This window comes from Takifugu rubripes, chromosome 22, assembly GCF_901000725.2.
Source record: "Takifugu rubripes chromosome 22, fTakRub1.2, whole genome shotgun sequence".
NCBI classification, from domain to species: domain Eukaryota; kingdom Metazoa; phylum Chordata; class Actinopteri; order Tetraodontiformes; family Tetraodontidae; genus Takifugu; species Takifugu rubripes.
In genome coordinates this window covers 12074004-12092981 of record NC_042306.1, presented here as the reverse complement: position 1 = coordinate 12092981, position 18978 = coordinate 12074004, and the positions used below count along the sequence as shown (strand labels likewise).

Here is an 18978-nt window from a genome sequence, read left to right as displayed (position 1 = left end):
GCCGGCCTGCTAACAGCGCTAGCGGAGGCGGGCTAGCGTGCTACCGCCGTGTAGTTTGTTTTCGGGACAGCACGATGAAGAACCGCGCGTATTGGAGGCTAATTCCGCCACGACACCGTGACACCATCGCTGCGTGCTAGAGGCCCCCTTTCCGCCACCATCGCGGGGTCTGTCTTGACCCCCTCCCCAGCAGAAGCATCTTCTGGATGGACTCTCAGCGGAGCTAGCCCCGCTGCTTGGGACTTCCCGAGCGGACACGGGTGGAATGTACTCGGCTAGCCGCCGCGGATGACAGTGCTGGCTGATTAGCTGCGCGGCTAACCGCTAACACGATTCAGGTATCTTTATACATCGTGTTTCTGTGGTTTGTTGGCGTTAGACGGCGAGGCCAGATTCCACGTCCCTCACTCAAAAGCTCTTCTCGGTTTACTGGAGCAACTTATAACGGTGTTATCTGGAGTATCGGGCGAAGCGTTCGTATATTTATTGACATTGATCAGTGAGCTGCGCTAGCTAGCATGGTCAGCTTGTTGGTGCCGACACAACAACTCCCTGACCCAAAGTTACGGGACGAGTGGTGAAGATCGCAATAAATGGCCAATGTTTGCGGCGTTGGTAGCGTGATATTTTAGCGCCGCAGTTTGTTTACATGACGGTTTAAGTCCTCTGATCGACATTCCCGGACGTTGGTGATCGTGTCTACAGATGCCTTTAAAAACACACGAATATGTTCCCTTTTTTGAACATTTTTGTAATGTTCTATTGCTCTGCAATGACGTGTCCTGTGGAGTTGAACTAATATTGTGATGCAGGTTTCCAATGTTAGAATTGAAATGCTGCTTCTCAGAGTTCTGGTTAACTTGTGTGTATTTTAATGGCATTAATTTAGTCAAACATGTCAGAAAACAGGTCAGCGTTTCTCACGCTGCTCTTCCTGTTTTCCACAGTGGGCTGACATCTCCGAGCTGATACTTCCCAGGCTGTGATAAGAGCAGATTCTCTGGTGGGACCATGCCTCCCAGACCATCCTCGGGAGAGCTATGGGGGATGCACTTGATGCCCCCCAGCATCCTGGTGGAGTGCCTGCTGCCAAATGGCATGATTCTCACGTTGGAGTGCCTCCGGGAGGCCACGTTGATCACAGTCAAGCACGAGCTCTTCAAAGAGGCCAGGAAATACCCTCTTTACCATCTGCTGCAGGAGGAGAGCTCCTACATCTTCGTCAGCGTCACCCAAGAGGCAGAACGGGAGGAGTTTTACGACGAGACGAGGAGGTTGTGCGACCTGCGGCTCTTCCAGGCGTTCCTCAAAGTCATTGAGCCGGTGGGCAACAGGGAAGAGAAGATTCTCAACAGAGAGATCGGTAGGACGCTCGTGACCCGATGTCACTTCCAGTGATTGGGGGATTAACATAATACTGTGATGGACGTTGCTACGTTACGCAACGATTATGAGGATCTTTCTAAGCAAAGTGAATTATTTAAAGTTCAAGAACATTCTTTAGGTGTCATTGTGCGCTGGTTTGTCTCCCAGGTTTTGCCATCGGGATGCCGATATGCGAATTTGATCTGGTGAAGGATCCAGAGGTGCAGGACTTCAGGCGCAACATTTTAAATGTTTGCAAAGAGGCGGTGGATCTCAGAGATTGCAACGGGCCCCACAGTAGAGCTCTGTACGTCTACCCTCCCAACGTGGAGTCGTCTCCGGAGCTTCCCAGGCACATCTACAACAAGCTGGACAAAGGTGGGACACGGGTAGCTGTGCATGCGTACCGGTAGGACGGGATCCCCGCCCTCGCGTTGTTGACTCGATGTTTATCCTCTTCTCAGGTCAAATCATTGTGGTCATATGGGTCATTGTGTCGCCCACCAACGACAAGCAGAAATACACCCTGAAGATCAACCACGATTACGTCCCGGAGCAGGTGATCGCCGAAGCCATCCGCAAGAAGACGCGCAGCATGTTGCTGTCCCAGGAACAGCTGAAGATGTGCGTGCAGGAGTACCAGGGAAAGTACATCCTCAAAGTGTGCGGATGTGATGAGTACTTACTGGAGAAGTACCCTCTGAGTCAGTACAAGGTAATCAGATCTCACACCAGCAACATCTGCGGCTTTGGGCTCCGAGCGGAAGAGATTTCCTTCATCCTTCGTCATCGTCCATCATAAATGTGCCTGTTGTTGTTGTAATGAAATGAAACGGGGGAGAAAAAAGCGCCGACTCGGTTGTACACGCGTGCTAAACTCTGCTCTGTCTGTCCTCAGTATGTCCGCAGCTGCATCATGCTGGGGCGCATGCCCAACCTGATGCTGATGGCCAAAGACAGCCTGTATTCCCAGCTGCCCATGGACATCTTCACCATACCGTCCTACGCCAGGAGGATCTCCACAGCCACGCCCTACATGAACGGCGAGACGGCCACCAAAGCCTTGTGGACGATCAACGGAACACTGAGGATCAAGATTCTTTGTGCCACTTATGTCAATGTCAACATCAGAGACATCGACAAGGTAGGAATGCAGCTCGCCGCCGTCGGGTTGTTACTTCCTGCTTCTTGTCGGGTTCCTCATCCTCTCCTGTCTTGGCTCGGCTGCTGTAGATCTACGTGAGGACTGGGATTTACCATGGTGGAGAGCAGCTGTGCGACAACGTCAACACCCAAAGAGTGCCCTGCTCCAACCCCAGGTAGCTTCCACAGCGGATCCACCGGGCGAGGCGGCAGGAAGTGGCGCCGCTCACGTCTCCGGTCTCCGTTTCAGGTGGAACGAGTGGCTCAGCTACGACATGTACATTCCAGACATCCCTCGCGCCGCCCGGCTCTGCCTGTCCATCTGCTCTGTGAAAGGCAGGAAGGGAGCTAAAGAGGTCAGTAGTAAACTGGGTTTAGGCTCTGGTGGTTCCTGGTCACAGGCGGCACAGTGAGCTCTTTTCCCACGCAGCGCCGGGAGGAGTGTGTGAGAGGTATCGGAAATATGCAGCCGCTCTTTATCTAAGATTTATGTGACTGTTTTGTTATTGTTTGGAAGGTGGTTACCGAAACAGCTGTGTTAATTTTTCACACGCACTTCTGCCGTCCTGTAAATACTTCTGCGGTTTACGAGGTGACGTGAGTGAAATAGCTCCTGTGCTGCAGCTCTGGGGATGCAGGAGGCTCAACAACAACACCTGGGCCTGGATTTTATGATTATGTAATTGATTGGATCGGAATAAACAGCCCTTCTCTTTGATTTCCCTGGCATTCCTGTGCAGGAACACTGTCCTCTGGCCTGGGGCAACATCAACATGTTTGACTACACCCACACGCTGGTGGCAGGAAAAATGGCTCTCAACCTGTGGCCTGTCCCTCACGGCCTGGAAGACCTGCTCAACCCCATCGGCGTCACGGGCTCTAACCCCAACAAGGTGGCTAACGAAAACACAGACTGTTGATTTTATCTTTTTATTTATCGTGACCAAGCTGAATCCGATCTGTCAAAACAAGCTCGTGACCCAGTTTATAAGCAGATGGTGACAGATTTCTGCGCCAAGCCTCTTATCGTCCTGATTAATCAGTCATTGACACACAGGCACATTTCTCTGATTACCATACTCACCCTGAATGACCCTTTCGCCCTCCACATGTACAGGAAACTCCATGTCTGGAGCTGGAGTTTGAACACTTCGGCTGCCCAGTTAAGTACCCTGACATGACCATCATCGAAGAGCACGCCAACTGGAATATATCCAGAGAGCTGGGCTTCAACTACTGCCACACCGGTTTGGTGAGAGACGGGGAACCCGTTTGTGTCCCTTATTAAGTACAGCTGCAGTCCTCATCTCTGCGTCTTCATATTTGGTATCAGAGCAGCAGATTAGCGCGCGACAACCCGGTGACCGACGCTGACAATGACCAGCTCCGCCAGGTGTGCACCAGAGACCCGCTGTCTGAGATCACTGAGCAGGAGAAGGACTTCCTGTGGAGGCACAGGTGGGTTTTTATTCCCACCATCATATGATGCAGCAGCAGAAAAAAAAATAGAATACCGTTTTCACTGTTTTAGACAAGACTGCCTCAATATGCCAGAGATTCTTCCCAAGATCCTCCTCGCTGTGAAATGGAACTCCAGAGATGAGATCGCGCAGGTAAGCTCGGGTTCCTGCCCGCTGAGAAACACGAGCCCGACCTGGAGTCCCCCTGGAAACGAGGTCAGTCGCTCAGCGTGCGGCTCTTTTGTCCGTTCCAGATGTACTGCCTCCTGAAGGACTGGCCCGCCATCAGGCCAGAACAGGCCATGGAGCTGCTGGACTGTAACTTCCCCGACCCCATGATCCGAGAGTTTGCTGTAAAGTGCCTTGAGAAATATCTAACGGATGACAAACTCTCCCAGTACCTCATTCAGCTGGTTCAGGTGCGTCCGTGTCCCACTGACGGGAACCTTCATCTCCAGCGCTGTTGTTTTTTGATCCCAAGTTGCTGTTTTTTTTTTTTTATTTGTGCGCTCAGGTTCTTAAATACGAGCAGTACCTCGATAACCCACTCGCACGCTTCCTTCTGAAAAGAGCGTTAACCAATCAGAGGATAGGACATTTCTTCTTTTGGCATTTGAAGTGAGTCGGTTGACACAGAGAGGTTTGTTTTTTTTTCAAAGCCGTTCGAAGCATTTCCTGTTGATGCCACTCGGCTTCTGTCGACAGGTCAGAGATGCACAACAAGACGGTGAGCCAGCGCTTCGGCCTGCTGCTGGAGTCGTACTGCCGGGCCTGTGGCATGTATCTGAAGCACCTGAGCAGGCAGGTGGAGGCCATGGAGAAGCTCATCAATCTCACTGATCTCCTCAAACAGGAGAAGAAAGATGAGGCGCAGAAGGTAACAGATGAGCCACTGCAGGCTGAGAGTGAAATAGATGAGGCAGCTGGGAGCTGCGATGATGTCAGTGAGACACTCTGAGCATAACGATCACTTTGTTTATTGGAATTTTAGTGCAAAGCTGCTGTTGCTGAACCTTTTTAGAGCTGCAGAACTAAATTAACACAGCTCTGAAGGCAACACTTCTCCTTATTAAAGAGTATTAAACTAAAGTACAACTGCTCTCCAATAAAAACCTTAATTAGCCGCTCTTAATTGTAAATACAGTCGAATTGCATTAAATTGCCTCACTGTGTAATTACAACCTTAAGTGACACTAAACCTGATGAAAATGAGCCCCGGCTGGGTTTTCTTTCCCCTCCAAAGAGATTCAGCGGTGTGGTGTTTGATGAAAACCGGAGTGGCTCAAACAAATGTGTGTGTTTCAAGGTTCAAATGAAGTTCCTGGTGGAGCAAATGCGAAGGCCCGACTACATGGATGCCCTGCAGAGTTTCACATCCCCACTTAATCCAGCACATCAGCTGGGCAACCTCCGGTAAATCAGCCCTCTCGCACCCACCCGTCTGATCTCATCTGCTCTGGCATTTACTGTGCTTTCCCTCCCGCTGCTCCCGTGCTTCCCTCTCTTTCTCCGAGGCTTTAGGACGTTCGACACAATAGCAGCGTTTGTTTGAGTGTTCAGAACCCGCTGTTTTAACATTTTTCAGTAAATCCCTTCCCCGAGTCCGTTCGGGGGGAAGCGTTGCAGATTCCTCCGTTAGTTTTCCTGTTTCCGAGCGTGTCCCTATCGCTCGTTTCAGCCTGGAAGAATGCAGGATGATGTCATCCGCCAAGCGACCTCTGTGGCTGAACTGGGAGAATCCAGATATGATGTCAGAGCTGCTTTTCCAGAACAACGAAATCATTTTCAAAAATGGTGACGGTGAGTTTTCCCCAGATTCTTCTCTCCTTCTCCTCCCCGTCGCCCGACTCGGTGCGCCCGCGCACGCACTGTGGCGCCCGTACGCTGCGCACGTCAGGAAGGACGCGTGGCGTTATGTCAGCCGCGCCGCGCAGAAGGCTGCTCCTGTAAATTAGCTTTAGCGTTTGTGACCAAACTGACGGTTTGCTCTTTCACGCATCACGGAGCTGATCAAAGAACAGCGCGGCGGCTAATAATCCCCTCACTGTCATCTGCCTCTTTGTCTCCCCGTGCCTCCGCAGATCTGAGACAAGACATGCTGACGCTGCAGATAATTAGGATAATGGAGAACATCTGGCAGAACCAGGGCCTTGATCTCAGGTAGGCCCCTCGCTTCATCGTGACAGCGAGCATGCAGGTGCATTTTAACAGGCTCCAGATGCTTTCATGTTCTGCTCAGCACACCTGAATGCAGATTAGCTCGCCACCGCGAGCCATCCGGCGCCAAGTCCGTCAGCGGCGTGCTGATTATCTCTGCCCCTCTTGACGTTTCTGCTGCGTCCCCTCCCAGGATGCTGCCGTACGGCTGCCTGTCCATCGGCGACTGCGTGGGCTTGATCGAGGTGGTGAGGAACTCCCACACCATCATGCAGATCCAGTGCAAAGGAGGCCTGAAGGGGGCGCTGCAGTTCAACAGCCACACGTTACACCAGTGGCTCAAGGATAAAAACAAAGGAGAGATGTGAGAGGAAGCTGAAATTGTTTTGTCTTCTGAGCTGATGCGAAAAGAACAACTTATTTTTGTTTATGCTGTAACGTCCCGTCGTTCCTGTTGGATTCAGGTACGACCAGGCCATAGACCTGTTCACCCGCTCCTGCGCAGGCTACTGCGTCGCTACTTTTATTCTGGGCATTGGGGACAGACACAACAGCAACATCATGGTCAAGGATGACGGACAGGTGGGCGTCCCGTAGGCCCCATGTATGGAATGCTCCTCGTTCCTGGTTAAACGTCCTCTCCTTTTTCTTTTTCAGCTGTTCCATATCGACTTTGGCCATTTTCTGGACCACAAAAAGAAGAAATTTGGGTACAAGAGGGAGCGGGTGCCCTTCGTGCTGACGCAGGACTTCCTGATTGTTATTAGTAAAGGAGCTCAGGAGTGCACCAAGACGAGGGAGTTTGAAAGGTAACGGAAATACAGCTCCATCAGCGTTTTCAAGGATTTGCAGGTCTTATCCACGGCCCATCACGAGCCTCGTCTCACCTTCACCCGCAGGTTCCAGGAGATGTGTTATAAGGCGTACCTGGCAATCAGACAGCACGCCAACCTCTTCATCAACCTCTTCTCCATGATGCTGGGCTCCGGGATGCCCGAGCTGCAGTCCTTCGATGACATCGCCTACATCAGAAAGACTCTGGCCCTGGACAAATCGGAGCAGGAGGCCCTGGACTACTTCATGAAGCAGATGAACGACGCTCACCACGGCGGCTGGACTACTAAAATGGACTGGATCTTCCACACGATCCGCCAGCACGCCATGAACTAAAGCGAGGCCGGCTTCTGTCGACGGCTGCCACCTGAGAACCAAAACAGAAGTGGGAAGAAGCCGGTGACCACGTCCTGGTGGGCTCCTGCTCTAACGGCAGTTCAACTTCTCCTCTTGTCCACACTTCAGCAGGCGCGAAGGAGCGTTCCTCATCCGCCCGATCTTCGGATCTACGATGTATCTGACAACTTCAGCTTCCTCCACGTTGACCACGCTGAGGATACCTTCGTTTTCGGACACAGTCCCTCAACCCTCGGCACCCAGACGGGAACCTGGATCACGCGAGCGCTGCTGGATTCACCCGATGAACTCCCAGGGTGCACCTGCTGCTTTCCCACTACCTATTTTAAACCAACGGACGCACAGGAGGCGGAGCATCTGAGACTGAACGGGACGGCGATCGGCCTCGGGGAGCCCCGATGCTCCAATAGCGCCCCCCGCCCCCCCCCCACCAACACTTACTGGACTGAGTCGTAGAACTCTTAACTAGCATTTAACGCTCATCTGTAGCCTCCAAACCACGTGCCCTCAGTTCAGCGCCGACGACAAGTCGGAGAACTGAACCCTGCACAGCAGCGTGTCGACAGACCTCTATGCATCCAGTGCACATATTCCTTTAGTTAATTTTCCACTGAGCCAAAGTTCTCCATGTGTAACCGCACTACTCAGCATTCACGCGTCTTTAAGGAAAAACCCCATCTGTCTCGTCTCTCCTCTGAGCACTTGCTGCACAATTTGTTCTGTTTGGTCCATCAGTATTCTGTCAGTTGTCGGTAACGGGCCGCTGAAGTTGGGGGGGGGGCAGTTGGTGCAGCGTTCCCTCTGTGTGCTGTTACTCTATGCAAGTTTCCATGCTTATATGTACTGTATTCAACAGCTGCACGCTCAGCCCGTCTCTCCGGGCCGGAGCCGCTCCTCGTCCTCCCAGCCGAGCTTCTGTGCCTGTTTCCTCGTGTCCACCTCTGCCAAACGCTCCCCGATTCTGACAATTCGGTTCGGAAAGTTAACCCCCAAGCGACCCCCCCCCCCGTAACCCTTCCAAGTGTCGTGTGGTGGCTGCTCATGTGCAGCAACGTCAGGTCGGACGTGAGAGGTCGATAAATGTCCCAGCTTTACCAAATCCTTCGCTAACGGGCGGTTTCTTGAGTCTGAAACCGATCCCTTTGAGATGAAGCGGATCCCTTTGAGATGCATGTGCTTCTGTACGGGCTACAGAGCGGCGGGCCGGACCCCCCCCCCCCCCCCCGTTCAGTTTAATGAAGAATGACGCTATTGCCCTTTGTACTTGACCTTCTCCTCTTTTACACTCTTTTATGCATGAGGTCCTGGAATATCGTTTGTTTGTTTTTTGTTTGTTTGACCTGATGTTTACTTGAATTTCATGTACAGAACTGACCTTGTTACTTGTGCGAGGTACAAAGTCGCGATGAAGGCAACCGCTGCGGATAACTGCGAGTATATGTGGAAACGCTTTCCTTGAATAACTACAGAGGTAATATATTTTTGTATTTTTAAACGTGAGCAAACTCGTATGTAACTGCTAACCAAAAGAGAGATGAACGCGCACCATCCTCACGCAGAAGTAGACGGCGCTTCGTTGTCGAAACAATATGAATGACGGGAGAGGGCGATAAAGGACGGGGACGTCCCAGTCTGTCCGAGCGGACGTCTGTAAGCACAATAAGGTGGAAGAAAACTACCCTGCATGTTTTTAAAGAGCCTGTATGTTCGTCGGCTTCTCTTCATACATCCTCGTCATCCTCCCGTCTGATAAACTGTATGCATTTATTGTACTATTAAATAAAAAAATATACCTGAGCATCACTTTTATTGCAGCTGGGATGTTTTGACACTTGTCTGAAGGTGGCGCCGTCAGGATGGAGGCGGCGTGCCGGACCCCCTCAGCAGCCTGTACTGCTTCCCTTCCAGCCGGCCCCCCGCCGCCCCGCTGCACGCCTCGGCGGAGAGGCGAGCTAAGTACTGCGTCAGCTTAACAAGGACCACCAGCAGAGCGCCGCCACCCAGCAGCAGTCCGGGCCACAGCAGCGCCAGCGCAGCCTCGCTGTGAGTGTACTTCCTGTTCAGTATGGCGTCCCGGGGGTGCCGCGAGTGGTCGGTGAGGCACGAGGACGGCGCCACCAGCTGAGCGTCCAGGCTGCTTTTCACCTCCTCCACCTCCTTTTGAAGCTCGGCTCTGCCCATCCGACATTTGGGGATGTAGAAACACTGAAAGCAAGAAATGTGCTTTAGAAAGAAATCAGCCGAGCCCATCGAACGCTGAGTTTCTCCCTCTGTGGTGGCGGCAAATAGCTTTTGCTGAAAATTCTTCTTATTATTTTTTTAAACCTCCATTAGCTTTGTTGGCGCGACACAAACGCACAATAGCTGCCAAATGCTGCGATCGATTTCCCTTTTCTTCGTTTTGGCCGGTTCCATCAGCTGCATTAACCACGACTGCTCATTTGCACACGAGAGGCGCACGAAAACATCAGGAAATCGGTGTTTAAGATGTTAATTTTGGTGCCCTGGACCTGCACCTCCAGAGCGCGGAGGACCAGGTCTTCATCCAAGTGCAGGAGAGCCGTCTGGTTGGAGCCTGTGAGGTTCACCGTCACCCTGAGACACGGCACCGTGCTCACGCCCCTGCACTCCACCCACTCCTCCAGGATTTCCGTCCCCAGCAGGACGCAGCCGGCCTCCTCCCAGTCGCTGGAAAACAGGAGGAAAACTTCTGAGGGATCTGCTGTGCTAAAGATCTCATTTCACAACAGGGAACCCTACGAAGACGGGAACAAACCCCCCTAAATGAGACGCTAACTCATCCGCGCGCACACCCTGACACTTCCCGCCTCCCTGGTTAGCTGGACAAATCTACAGAAGAGACGTGGAAGCATGCAGAAGGCGGCGCCAGGTTGCCAGATTGACTGGATCAACAGTCGGTCTTTGTTTTCCAGAGATCTCTCGGAGCCGCTGGCAGCAGCACGAGGACTCGTCTCCGTTCCAGGGACGTTCGCTGAGCCTTTCAAAATAAAGCTTTACCACCGTACCTGCCCAGGTACGGTTTGACCGTGGTGACGCCGACCAGGAACAGCATGAGCACGGAGAACGCCATCATGCTGAAGCCCAGCAGGATGGCTCGGTCCTCCCCCACGCTCGGCACCAGCAGCTGGGCCCGGGATGGCTGCCCCCCGCCCGCATCCAGGCCTCGGTTCCAGTCCAGCTCCTGAGGGGAGCCTGCCTGAAAGAGCTCCCTGTGTCTCACACACACACACACACACACACACACACACACACACACACACACACACACACACACACACACACACACATAAATGACATCCAACGGTGATAAAAAATGAGATTTTTGATTTGATGCATCAACAAAATGTAATTGGTTTGTTTATTCCTCTATATTTTTTGACGTGTTTTTCCTCTCCAGCAATTTCATAGATGTTATTAAGTATTTTTGTCCTGTAATGAAATCAGAACTATTTACTCAGTGAAGAAAATGTGGGAGAAAATGGGTGGAATAAAAACTCCGAGGAGGAAAAAAAGAAAGTTCCGATTTCAATGTTTTTACATTCTACAATTACCAATTTCATGATACTGAACTTTTAGCCTTGACTGGGGCCTAAAATTCACATAGGAAGCTTGTAAATATGAAATATTTGCACAAATATTGCGAACAAATGAACTTTATTATCTGTAAAATTAGTAATTGATCATCAAACTGCAGTTCAAATTCATGATTAATACAAGATTCATGCTAGAACTCGGTTCCGAGGCCACTTCCAGGACTCTGTTGGGTGGAAAATCTCCGGGTCTCTCCACAGAGCTGGAGGTCCAACTCTGTTTTCCCCATTACGCCCCCCCACCGGCGCCATCGGTACCCCCCGATCCCCCCCCTCTTACCGTCCCTGCCGCCTGCGAGCGCCCTGCAGGTTGATGTTAACGGGGATGCTGAATGACCTCCGGGGGGTCGATGCGCTCAGGAACATGGCCCCTCCTCTACCTGCCCCCTCCCGGTCCAGATCCCGCTTGTCCACCTTGTGTCTGGAAGCCGGTCCGGTCGATGGCGGTCCAAGGCCGAGTGACTGGCCCAGATTGCGGCGCGCTCACCTGGGAACGCCCTGTTGTTTACCGAGGCTCAAAGGTGAGCGTGCGAGCGCCTTCCGCCCTGCTGCACGTTGCCATGGGAACCGCGCGCAGGTGAGGCAGGTAGGATGCTAATATCCTCTCTGCGGACCGCGGAGCCTCAGCTGCGACGTGTCACCCGAGTAAATCCCTTTTTAATGACTCGCATCCAACTCTGAACACGCGTCCCCGTCACTCACAACCCCCCCCCCCCCCCCCTTAAAAAAACGCACCCCGGACCATTTCCTGCTCCTGCCGAGCTGCAGGGGAGGAAAGTGCTGACTCTGTTGAAATAATCCCGGGTCTTTGTATTATTCATGCGTGGCTGGGTAAAGAAAACATATGGGGGTGTTAACACGGTGACAGTTGTGTTTAATACGAGACGCCCCCGGGCGGGGACACGGCAGCGGCCCCTCGTTCAATAAGACTGACAGCGGCCTGACGCCTCGTTCATCCACGGCACCGGGCTGCGATATTGGGTTTTTGTTCTGGGATTGTCGTCCCAAACCTTTTATCATTCACGCGTTCCCCTTGTAAGGCTGCGGCCGGATCCAATCCCGCTTCATTTCATTACCTTTATGTTTTTATTACCGCCGGTGATGGATGGAGCGGGGCGGGGTAAACAGGATTAAAAATGGATGACGTTCAGGCTGCTTCGGCTCACCTGGTAACCCGAACCGGGCCTGGGAGTGCTGGGTGTGCAGTCTGGACCGCGCCGGTGCCTTTAATGGGAGGCCGTCAGAAGCGCCGTCTCATCCTGACCTTGTACAATGGCGAGACCAATTTCTGTGATTAACCAGGCCGGCGGCTGTAATTGGACTCACAGTGTCTCCTGTTATCTGATTAGGCAGCATTTCTGAAGGAAAACAGGCAGCCGGCGGTCCGTCTGGGAGAGAAGCCGGAGAAGACGATGGATCAGCACCGAAAGAGGACTCTGACGTTTGTCACCATCGGACTCATCTTCGTCCTGAGCGGCATCGAGTACGGTGAGTTCGTCACCGCGCCTCTAATGATCTCATTAGAGTCGGATCTGCCCGGCGTTCCCGCGGCGTTCCCGCGGCGTTCCCGAGCTCCCGTCTGGGTAAACGGGCCCCTCGCTCACGCTCTCGCCTCGTCCCCCAGCTGTCATCCTGCCCACCATCTGGAGGTACCTGCAGATCCTGGAGGCCCCGCCGTACTTCCTGGGTCTGGGTCTGTCCGCCTTCAGCCTGAGCGGGCTCCTCACCGGCCCGCTGTTCGGGTTCTGGTCGGACCGCAGCGGGAGGACCAAGACCATCGTCCTTTTCTCCAACCTGTTTGAGATCGGCGGTGAGTTGCCAGGACAGGAGGTCGTGTTTGACCTTGACTCTGTTCCAACGGTGTAGCCATCATGTGACCATCATGTGACCATCATGTGACTGGGATAGGAAGCGACCCTCGGAATGGTCACTGATAATCTATATGCAGTTGTTCCTCAAGGTTCTGATGGGTCAAAGGTCAACTTGAAGAAGCATCTGATCTTATTTCCCTTTATTCCGTTGCTCTCATTAGTCAGCTCAGCAACCAGATATGTCGCCGTGTGACTTTTGTTTGGGTTGCGACACGGCCGACCCTGTTGCTAGGCGACCGCTGTCTACGCCGGTTGCAGATGTCGTCCTCGGATTCCCGATGGCCTGACCCCCGTTTGCGTGTGTCTCCAGGTAACTTCATGTATTTTGTCGGCTACTCCAAGTGGTTGCTGCTGGGCAGTCGTCTGGTGGCAGGTGAGGCGCACGTGCACGCACGCGCACGTGAGCTAACCCGGCTCACAGTGCTCCTCTTTTGCAACCTCAGGTGTGGGAGCGGGAGCCGGCTCGTCCATCTTTGGGTTCCTGACCCGCAGCACGCGGCCCGAGGAGCGCGCCGGCATCTTCGCCGCCGTGATGGCGTGCAGACAGGCCGGCCTGGTGGTGGGTCAGTTTCACGGGCAGATCTCTGGATCTCTGGATCCCAGAGATGTTTGATGTGCGGCCGCAGCAGCCAGGAGTGAAACCGGATCCGGCTCCCTCTTTGAAAGCTCTCTCTCCCGTCCCTCCAGGGCCGGCGTTCAACCTGTTCCTGCGGCTGTGCGACTTCAAACTGGGGCCGTTTGTGGTGAACAAGTACACGTCTCCCGGGGTAAAAGCGTATGCAGATACTCCGTCATCTGAGGCTGTCGGAGCGCGTTTCTGCTCCCTGTTCTGCTAAGTACAACACGGACGCCTGCAGAGATATCGATCTATTTCCATTTTCCTTGTTCTGAATAAAACTGCAAACTTGGACCAAAGCTGCAGACGCACGCTTCCATTTATCAGCATCGTTTAAGAGCCCACATCCCTTCATTCCTCTGCCCCCCCCCCCCCCCCCCCCCCACTCCCCCCCAACCGTCATCCATCAATAACCCGACTTTCCTGTCTGGGCTCTCAGATCTTTATGTGTCTGCTGTGGCTGCTGCTCCAGTTTATCGTACTGGTCATGTACTGGGATGTGCCGCCCATCGGCTCCGAGGGGGGGGGGGTGCTGCTGGAGATGAAACGGGAGGAGCCCCGGGAGGAAGAGGTGCCTCTGATGGGGTCAGACGAGGAGAACGCGCCCTCCTACAGGGCCGTCAGCAGCAGCGGCCCCGCCGACACCTCGGCGGCGCCGGGAGAGGGGTGCGTCCACGGGGGCTCGGCGGCGTCCAGCCCCTTCAGAAACTTCAGCGCCAGCAGAGGTGAGGCCCCCCCCCCCCCCCCCCAGAGACAGAACATCTGTACTAATATGTTATTCAGGCAATATGAGCTGAATTTGATCTTTTGTTGATGTTTAGAGGGAAATTTGGGCCACGACTGGAAAAACTGAGCTGGTTTACTTAATAACAAAGGTTTCGGCTTTTTTAAATTTACTTTTTTAAAGTAGAATCATGAGGAAAAACTACAAAACAGGGTCAGACGTCACGGAGGAGCCTCTAAATGAGTGTTCTGTCCTGGTTTCAACGCTACTTCTGGGCTTTTCTCTCAAAAATGCTCGAAAAAACAGCGAAAAAACCCAGCGCAGGTTTCTGTTGGGGCTTTGGTGTTTAACAGTGTTGACGCACACACACACACACACACACACACCCACACACACACACACACACAGGAAGTCGGCGTGGCAGATCGGCTCCTCTATTGATCACATGTATCTGCTTTATGTGCACATGTATGTTTTATCGGCTTAGTGTCATAGCAAGTTTACCCGGGGGGCAAGGAGCCGTTGGGTGACAGCATTGATCGCCCTTCCTGCGCACTGGTGGCGTGCACGGCCCTGGGCGCGCACGTGCATGCGTGCGTGCCTGTCAAACATTAGCATCGATCCTCTCACTCTTTGAGGAGGCTGTATAGGGATGGATGGCAGACTTCCCTCTGCATCGACTGTCCTGCTGCGGTTGACTCGGGGATGGCGGGCCAACACGCACCTCATCGATTCCCTTTGGTTCCGAGGAAAGTCACCAGCTCGGGAATAACGGCCGGGCCCGTACAGCCGGGGCGCCGGGCTCGTACAGCGTTTGGTGTTGGCTGTGCTGAATTATTGATCTCCCTCTACTTCTCATGTGTGAGGGAGGAATCTTCGAGCGTCGGGCTGATCTTTCACTTTCTTTCAAGTTTTTCCATCGGAGGTTTTGGCTGCACGTTACAAACAACACACGCAGGAGGGCGAGAGAGGCGAGGCCCAAGCTAAATTTATGCCCGCGGCTGAAGCATGTAGCCAGATCTCTTAGCCTTGAAGTTACGATTCCTTAGGTTTTAGCGGACTTCAGATGGAAGTTTTTCGCGTTCCAGAGAATGCAGCGAAAAACATTAGCTCAAATCTATTTGCGGCCGCACTATAATTATGATTTAACCTGCCGGCGTGCGGTTTGTGCTGTGGTTACTTCTGCAGCGTGGTAATCAGAACAACACATCCCATAATACGAATGCTGCCACCCTGCAGTGGACGGTAACCAACGCGAACGGCTATTTTCGTATCCTAGATCCTCCAAACCTTTGTGAGCGGAGCCTGAGCTCTCTGAAATGACACGTTTAGCTGAATTTGATGCAAGAGTTGCATCATGGGAGTTGTAGGATGCTCACAGGAGGTAATCGCCACGCTGCCGGCTCTGCTGTGCGCCGGTTTAACCGCTCATTTCCGAGCGCCCCGGCTCCATGGAGAGATAATAAATGCAACAGTCCGTTTAAATATCAACCCTGCGTGGATTAAAACACCGTCTATAGTTAATATCAATAACAGTTACATCAGTGCTCGCAGGGAAATGAGTGCTTTTGGATCTGAGAGTGTACTATAAGACCATTCCAGCAACCATCTGGCACAAACTTCCAAATTTAGCAGCATGCCCAGCTCATTGATCCTCTCTTCCAAGACCACGAGGGAGTTTTGGTACCAAAATGTGGATTTAATCACTCGTCTCGTGTGTTTTGGACATGATATATTAGACCCCGTGACCACCGAGTTTGGATCCATCCCCGTCCAAACTGTGCCTTGGACCGGGATGCATCTTTATCAGCGTTGCTGTCTTTTTAAATTTCCCCACTCCGATTCCTGCCTTTTCCTCTAAATCTATCTCTGTCTCCCCCCCCCCCAGAGTTCCTGAGAGAGGAGGTGGTGGTTCTCCTCACGGCTCAGTTCATCACTCTCTTCAATCAGACGGCGCTGGAGGTGAGAGCAGCCCGCCGCTTGAGATCCATCAGCCGGCGTTCCCGAACATTTGGCGCTATTACGCTGGGAGTTTGATCCGGGCTGCATAAATCCTCACCTGGAAAGAACCGCTCCGTTAGACTGAGAAAAGAATCAAATATTGGCAGATGCTGGAGGTAAAACTGATGTAATGAGCGCTCACACTGGCGCCCCGCGTCCCCTGGCGGATGAAGAGCCTCCCTCCTCTTCCTCTTCCCTCACAGCGGCTGCTTAGTCCCAGCGCTGACCTGGATTTGACCGTTTTATCATTTTAATGTAGAAAGGGAGCGATTCTTTTCATCTGGGATGGATGGAGCCTTGGTTTCAGCTCTAATAAGAATCTCCACCTCCTCATCACTCCCCCCCCCCCCACCTCAGACCATGGTGACTCCGATGACGCAGCGCTTCTTCGGCTTCGGCGAGCTGGCCAACAGCCTGATGTACAGCCTGTGCGGGGTGGAGGTCATCCTGGGCTTCTTCTTTGTGCGCTGGCTGAGCGGGAGGGTAGCGGACCGCGTCGTGCTGGCCGCCGGCCTGTTCATCTGTTGCACCGCCTGCATCTGGTGCCTCGTCTTCCTCTGCAACCCTCGAGGTTAACCCCCCCACCCCCGACACACACACACACACACACGCGCGCGCGTGCGTCCTCTCTTCCGGACCGTGTCGGGTTACGGGCCGCGTCGGCTGTAACCGATAGGACTCTTTTGGAGGAAACCTGGATCCCGTGTTCTCGTGTTGGCCCGCGTCTGGTGCAGCTTGTCGCATTTATTGCCCTGATTACAAGTGACAGGTGCTGCAGCCGGGGAGTGCCTGAGTACACATAAAAGGATTACAGTAATCTGATTATACAAAAATGCTATTTGTTAAAGCATATCCTCCATCAGTTTGCTATTTGTTGGAGTTAAAACGAGCCCAACAAAGGAGGCGAAGCGCCCCGGCAGGTACCTGCCTCGCCGTCACAATTGCATTAAGGTTATGAGATTACAGCCCGGCGCAGGGACATCCAACAATCTCGGCGAGTGCGCCGTGACACAAAAGACGCTGCGGAGAACAAAAAAGGCAGCCGCTGCCAGCTTGGCGGCGGATACGGCTGCAGATAGAGCCGTGTCCGCCGGTGCCAGCCCGTTTTTGTGGGAGGGGCCCGGAAGAGAGGAGGCACAGATTCGATCCATCCAGCTCAGATCCAGACACCGAAATAGAAGCTGCAGCATTAACGTGGTTAATGGGAGCGATGTGTCAGGATTCTCCTCCGTCCTTCCTCCAGGTGGGTACGGATGGGAGCTGGCGGCCTTCGTCATCGGGGTCTTTCTCCAGCTGCTGGGGCTCCCGTTTGTGGCCGTGTCTCAGGTGTCCCTCTTCTCCAAAGTCACGTCGGAAAAGACCCAAGGTGACGCAGCACACGTGGGAGAAAAGGCGCCCCAGAGAGCACCCTTTGATTCTTTGTGATGTTCTCACCCACAGGTTTCAGCCAGGGCGTCAGGCGCTCGGTGGGGGGCCTCGCCACCATCCTGGGCCCGCTGTGGGCTGGAGGATTGACCAATAATTTGTACATTATGCTGGGCATGATGCTAGCCCTCCTCCTGATGATCACGGTGAGCAGAACACGGCTCCTTAGAGGATTGATGGCCACGGGCTGACAGAAGATTGGTAGCATGATTAATTACGGAACGAGAATCGATATTTTTCATCCCCGCCAAGGATGATGTTTGGAGACCGATGCCGCCGCCACGTTGGCGTGATAAATACGAAGCCGCATTCAGCAGATCTTAAGCTTCGTTTAAAGATTGACGCTCTGAAACGTTGCATCTGTGGCAGCATAAATCACTCTCCAGTTTCCGGTTAGGGACGGTTTGAATATCAACGGAGAAGCCATTTCACTTCAATTCTGACGCCGCTAGCTCGGACTCAAATACGCCACCGTCTGGCCAAGACAGAACGCGAAATGCACCCCCTGAGTACGGAATGTGTGCAAGAAATCATGCAAAATTAGTGTGAATCAAAAAAGGTTACGTTTTTTTGAAAAAAGGTGGCGGGAATTAGGCTTTTGTGACGGAGCGATCTGGTTTTAGCCAAGCTGCGCTAAGCTAACCTGCCATTGTGGTGCATAGGACTCATGTGATTCCATGTGTGCTCAATTAAATCCACTTATTTCGGTATGGTCTTGCTTCTGAGGAGCAGGGGCGTGCGCGATCAGGCGTGCGCTTTTGTCTGCAAACCGACCCAAAGCCCAAATCGCCCGCGAGTCGCCGCCTTTGACGAGCCTCTGCATTCCAAAGCTGCATCCTTCTGTGTGTCTCTGCAGGTTCTGACAGCGCTGTCGTACCGGCGGCTGGTGGAGCCCAGGGCAGTGCAGCGTGCTCAGAGCTCTGACAGCGGAGGCTAGAACTGCAGCCTGTCTGACGAGGAGGAAGAAGAAAGGCTTTGTGTGTGTGTGTGGGGGGGGGGGCACTTCTGAGAGAATCAATATGAGTTTACTGCAGAGAGCCATTTGAGTGTGGGGTAGAAAAAAGAATGCACAAAGCACACACTGTAACTCAGCATCAGCCCTGGAGGTAATCCAGCTCTGCACAATCTAAATCATCACATTTAATTAGTGCGCCTCACATGCGCGGCGCCGCCGGACCCCCCCGACGCTAGGGGGCAGCATTGCTCTCGTGTTGAATATTCTGCGCGGCAATCGAAGATGAAAGTAATTATTTTTAAACTGGAGTTATTTATATTCCCAGGTGTTTATTAAAAGATGAAGGAGCAGGTTTGTGCTCGTGTGACCTGTGCACCACCGCGTCATCGCTTTGTTCCTCTCTGTCTCCCTTTGATGAAAGAAAAACCAAAAACAACCGTCTGAAAATGGGACTGTTGA

At 53.0% G+C, this 18978-nt stretch overlaps 3 protein-coding genes across 4 annotated transcripts; 2 read left to right on the top strand and 1 right to left on the bottom strand.

Annotated features, from left to right (window-relative positions):
• Positions 1-5: 5 nt before the first annotated feature.
• Positions 6-9096, top strand: LOC101067191 (phosphatidylinositol 4,5-bisphosphate 3-kinase catalytic subunit alpha isoform). Its single transcript, XM_003975757.3, has 21 exons — positions 6-338; positions 948-1363; positions 1534-1743; positions 1830-2080; positions 2264-2509; positions 2599-2684; positions 2759-2864; positions 3249-3401; positions 3626-3760; positions 3842-3966; positions 4040-4121; positions 4223-4387; positions 4483-4586; positions 4674-4845; positions 5275-5381; positions 5647-5768; positions 6050-6128; positions 6319-6489; positions 6590-6707; positions 6783-6934; positions 7025-9096. The coding sequence occupies exons 2-21, from the start codon at positions 1012-1014 to the stop codon at positions 7293-7295; spliced, it is 3207 nt and encodes a 1068-aa protein (XP_003975806.1). The 5' UTR covers positions 6-338; positions 948-1011; the 3' UTR covers positions 7296-9096.
• A 35-nt stretch (positions 9097-9131) lies between these two features.
• kcnmb3 (potassium calcium-activated channel subfamily M regulatory beta subunit 3) lies at positions 9132-11328 on the bottom strand. 2 transcript variants are annotated; one of them, XM_029830831.1, is made up of 4 exons: positions 11208-11328; positions 10343-10546; positions 9827-10004; positions 9132-9521 (listed from the first exon to the last, which is right to left on the bottom strand). In XM_029830831.1, exons 1-4 carry the CDS (start codon positions 11291-11293, stop codon positions 9168-9170), a joined length of 822 nt encoding a protein of 273 aa, XP_029686691.1. In that variant the 5' UTR covers positions 11294-11328; the 3' UTR covers positions 9132-9167. The 2 variants fall into 2 exon arrangements, with proteins under 2 accessions (XP_029686691.1, XP_029686692.1); XM_029830832.1 differs by having other exon boundaries at positions 9833-10004.
• LOC101075550 (major facilitator superfamily domain-containing protein 8-like) lies at positions 11328-18923 on the top strand. The gene is made up of 12 exons (XM_003975793.3): positions 11328-11448; positions 12277-12415; positions 12552-12737; positions 13109-13171; positions 13242-13361; positions 13486-13565; positions 13854-14139; positions 16027-16100; positions 16497-16710; positions 17383-17505; positions 17580-17710; positions 18421-18923. The coding sequence occupies exons 1-12, from the start codon at positions 11368-11370 to the stop codon at positions 18499-18501; spliced, it is 1578 nt and encodes a 525-aa protein (XP_003975842.2). The 5' UTR covers positions 11328-11367; the 3' UTR covers positions 18502-18923.
• Positions 18924-18978: the final 55 nt, after the last annotated feature.

What these genes read in the sequence shown, in the direction of transcription:
- LOC101067191 (XM_003975757.3), top strand. Translation starts at nt 1,012, where the DNA reads ATGCCTCCCAGACCATCCTCGGGAGAGCTATGGGGGATGCACTTGATG. An exon ending in GATAAAAACAAAGGAGAGAT is followed by an intron (nt 6,490 to 6,589) that starts GTGAGAGGAAGC and finishes TGTTGGATTCAG; the next exon opens with GTACGACCAGGCCATAGACC. An exon ending in TGGTCAAGGATGACGGACAG is followed by an intron (nt 6,708 to 6,782) that starts GTGGGCGTCCCG and finishes TTTCTTTTTCAG; the next exon opens with CTGTTCCATATCGACTTTGG.
- kcnmb3 (XM_029830831.1), bottom strand. Translation starts at nt 11,293, where the DNA reads ATGTTCCTGAGCGCATCGACCCCCCGGAGGTCATTCAGCATCCCCGTT. An exon ending in GCTCGCAGGCGGCAGGGACG is followed by an intron (nt 10,547 to 11,207) that starts GTAAGAGGGGGG and finishes TGTGAGACACAG; the next exon opens with GGAGCTCTTTCAGGCAGGCT. An exon ending in GTCAAACCGTACCTGGGCAG is followed by an intron (nt 10,005 to 10,342) that starts GTACGGTGGTAA and finishes CCTGTTTTCCAG; the next exon opens with CGACTGGGAGGAGGCCGGCT.
- LOC101075550 (XM_003975793.3), top strand. Translation starts at nt 11,368, where the DNA reads ATGGCGGTCCAAGGCCGAGTGACTGGCCCAGATTGCGGCGCGCTCACC. An exon ending in GGGCAGTCGTCTGGTGGCAG is followed by an intron (nt 13,172 to 13,241) that starts GTGAGGCGCACG and finishes TTGCAACCTCAG; the next exon opens with GTGTGGGAGCGGGAGCCGGC. An exon ending in ACAAGTACACGTCTCCCGGG is followed by an intron (nt 13,566 to 13,853) that starts GTAAAAGCGTAT and finishes CTGGGCTCTCAG; the next exon opens with ATCTTTATGTGTCTGCTGTG.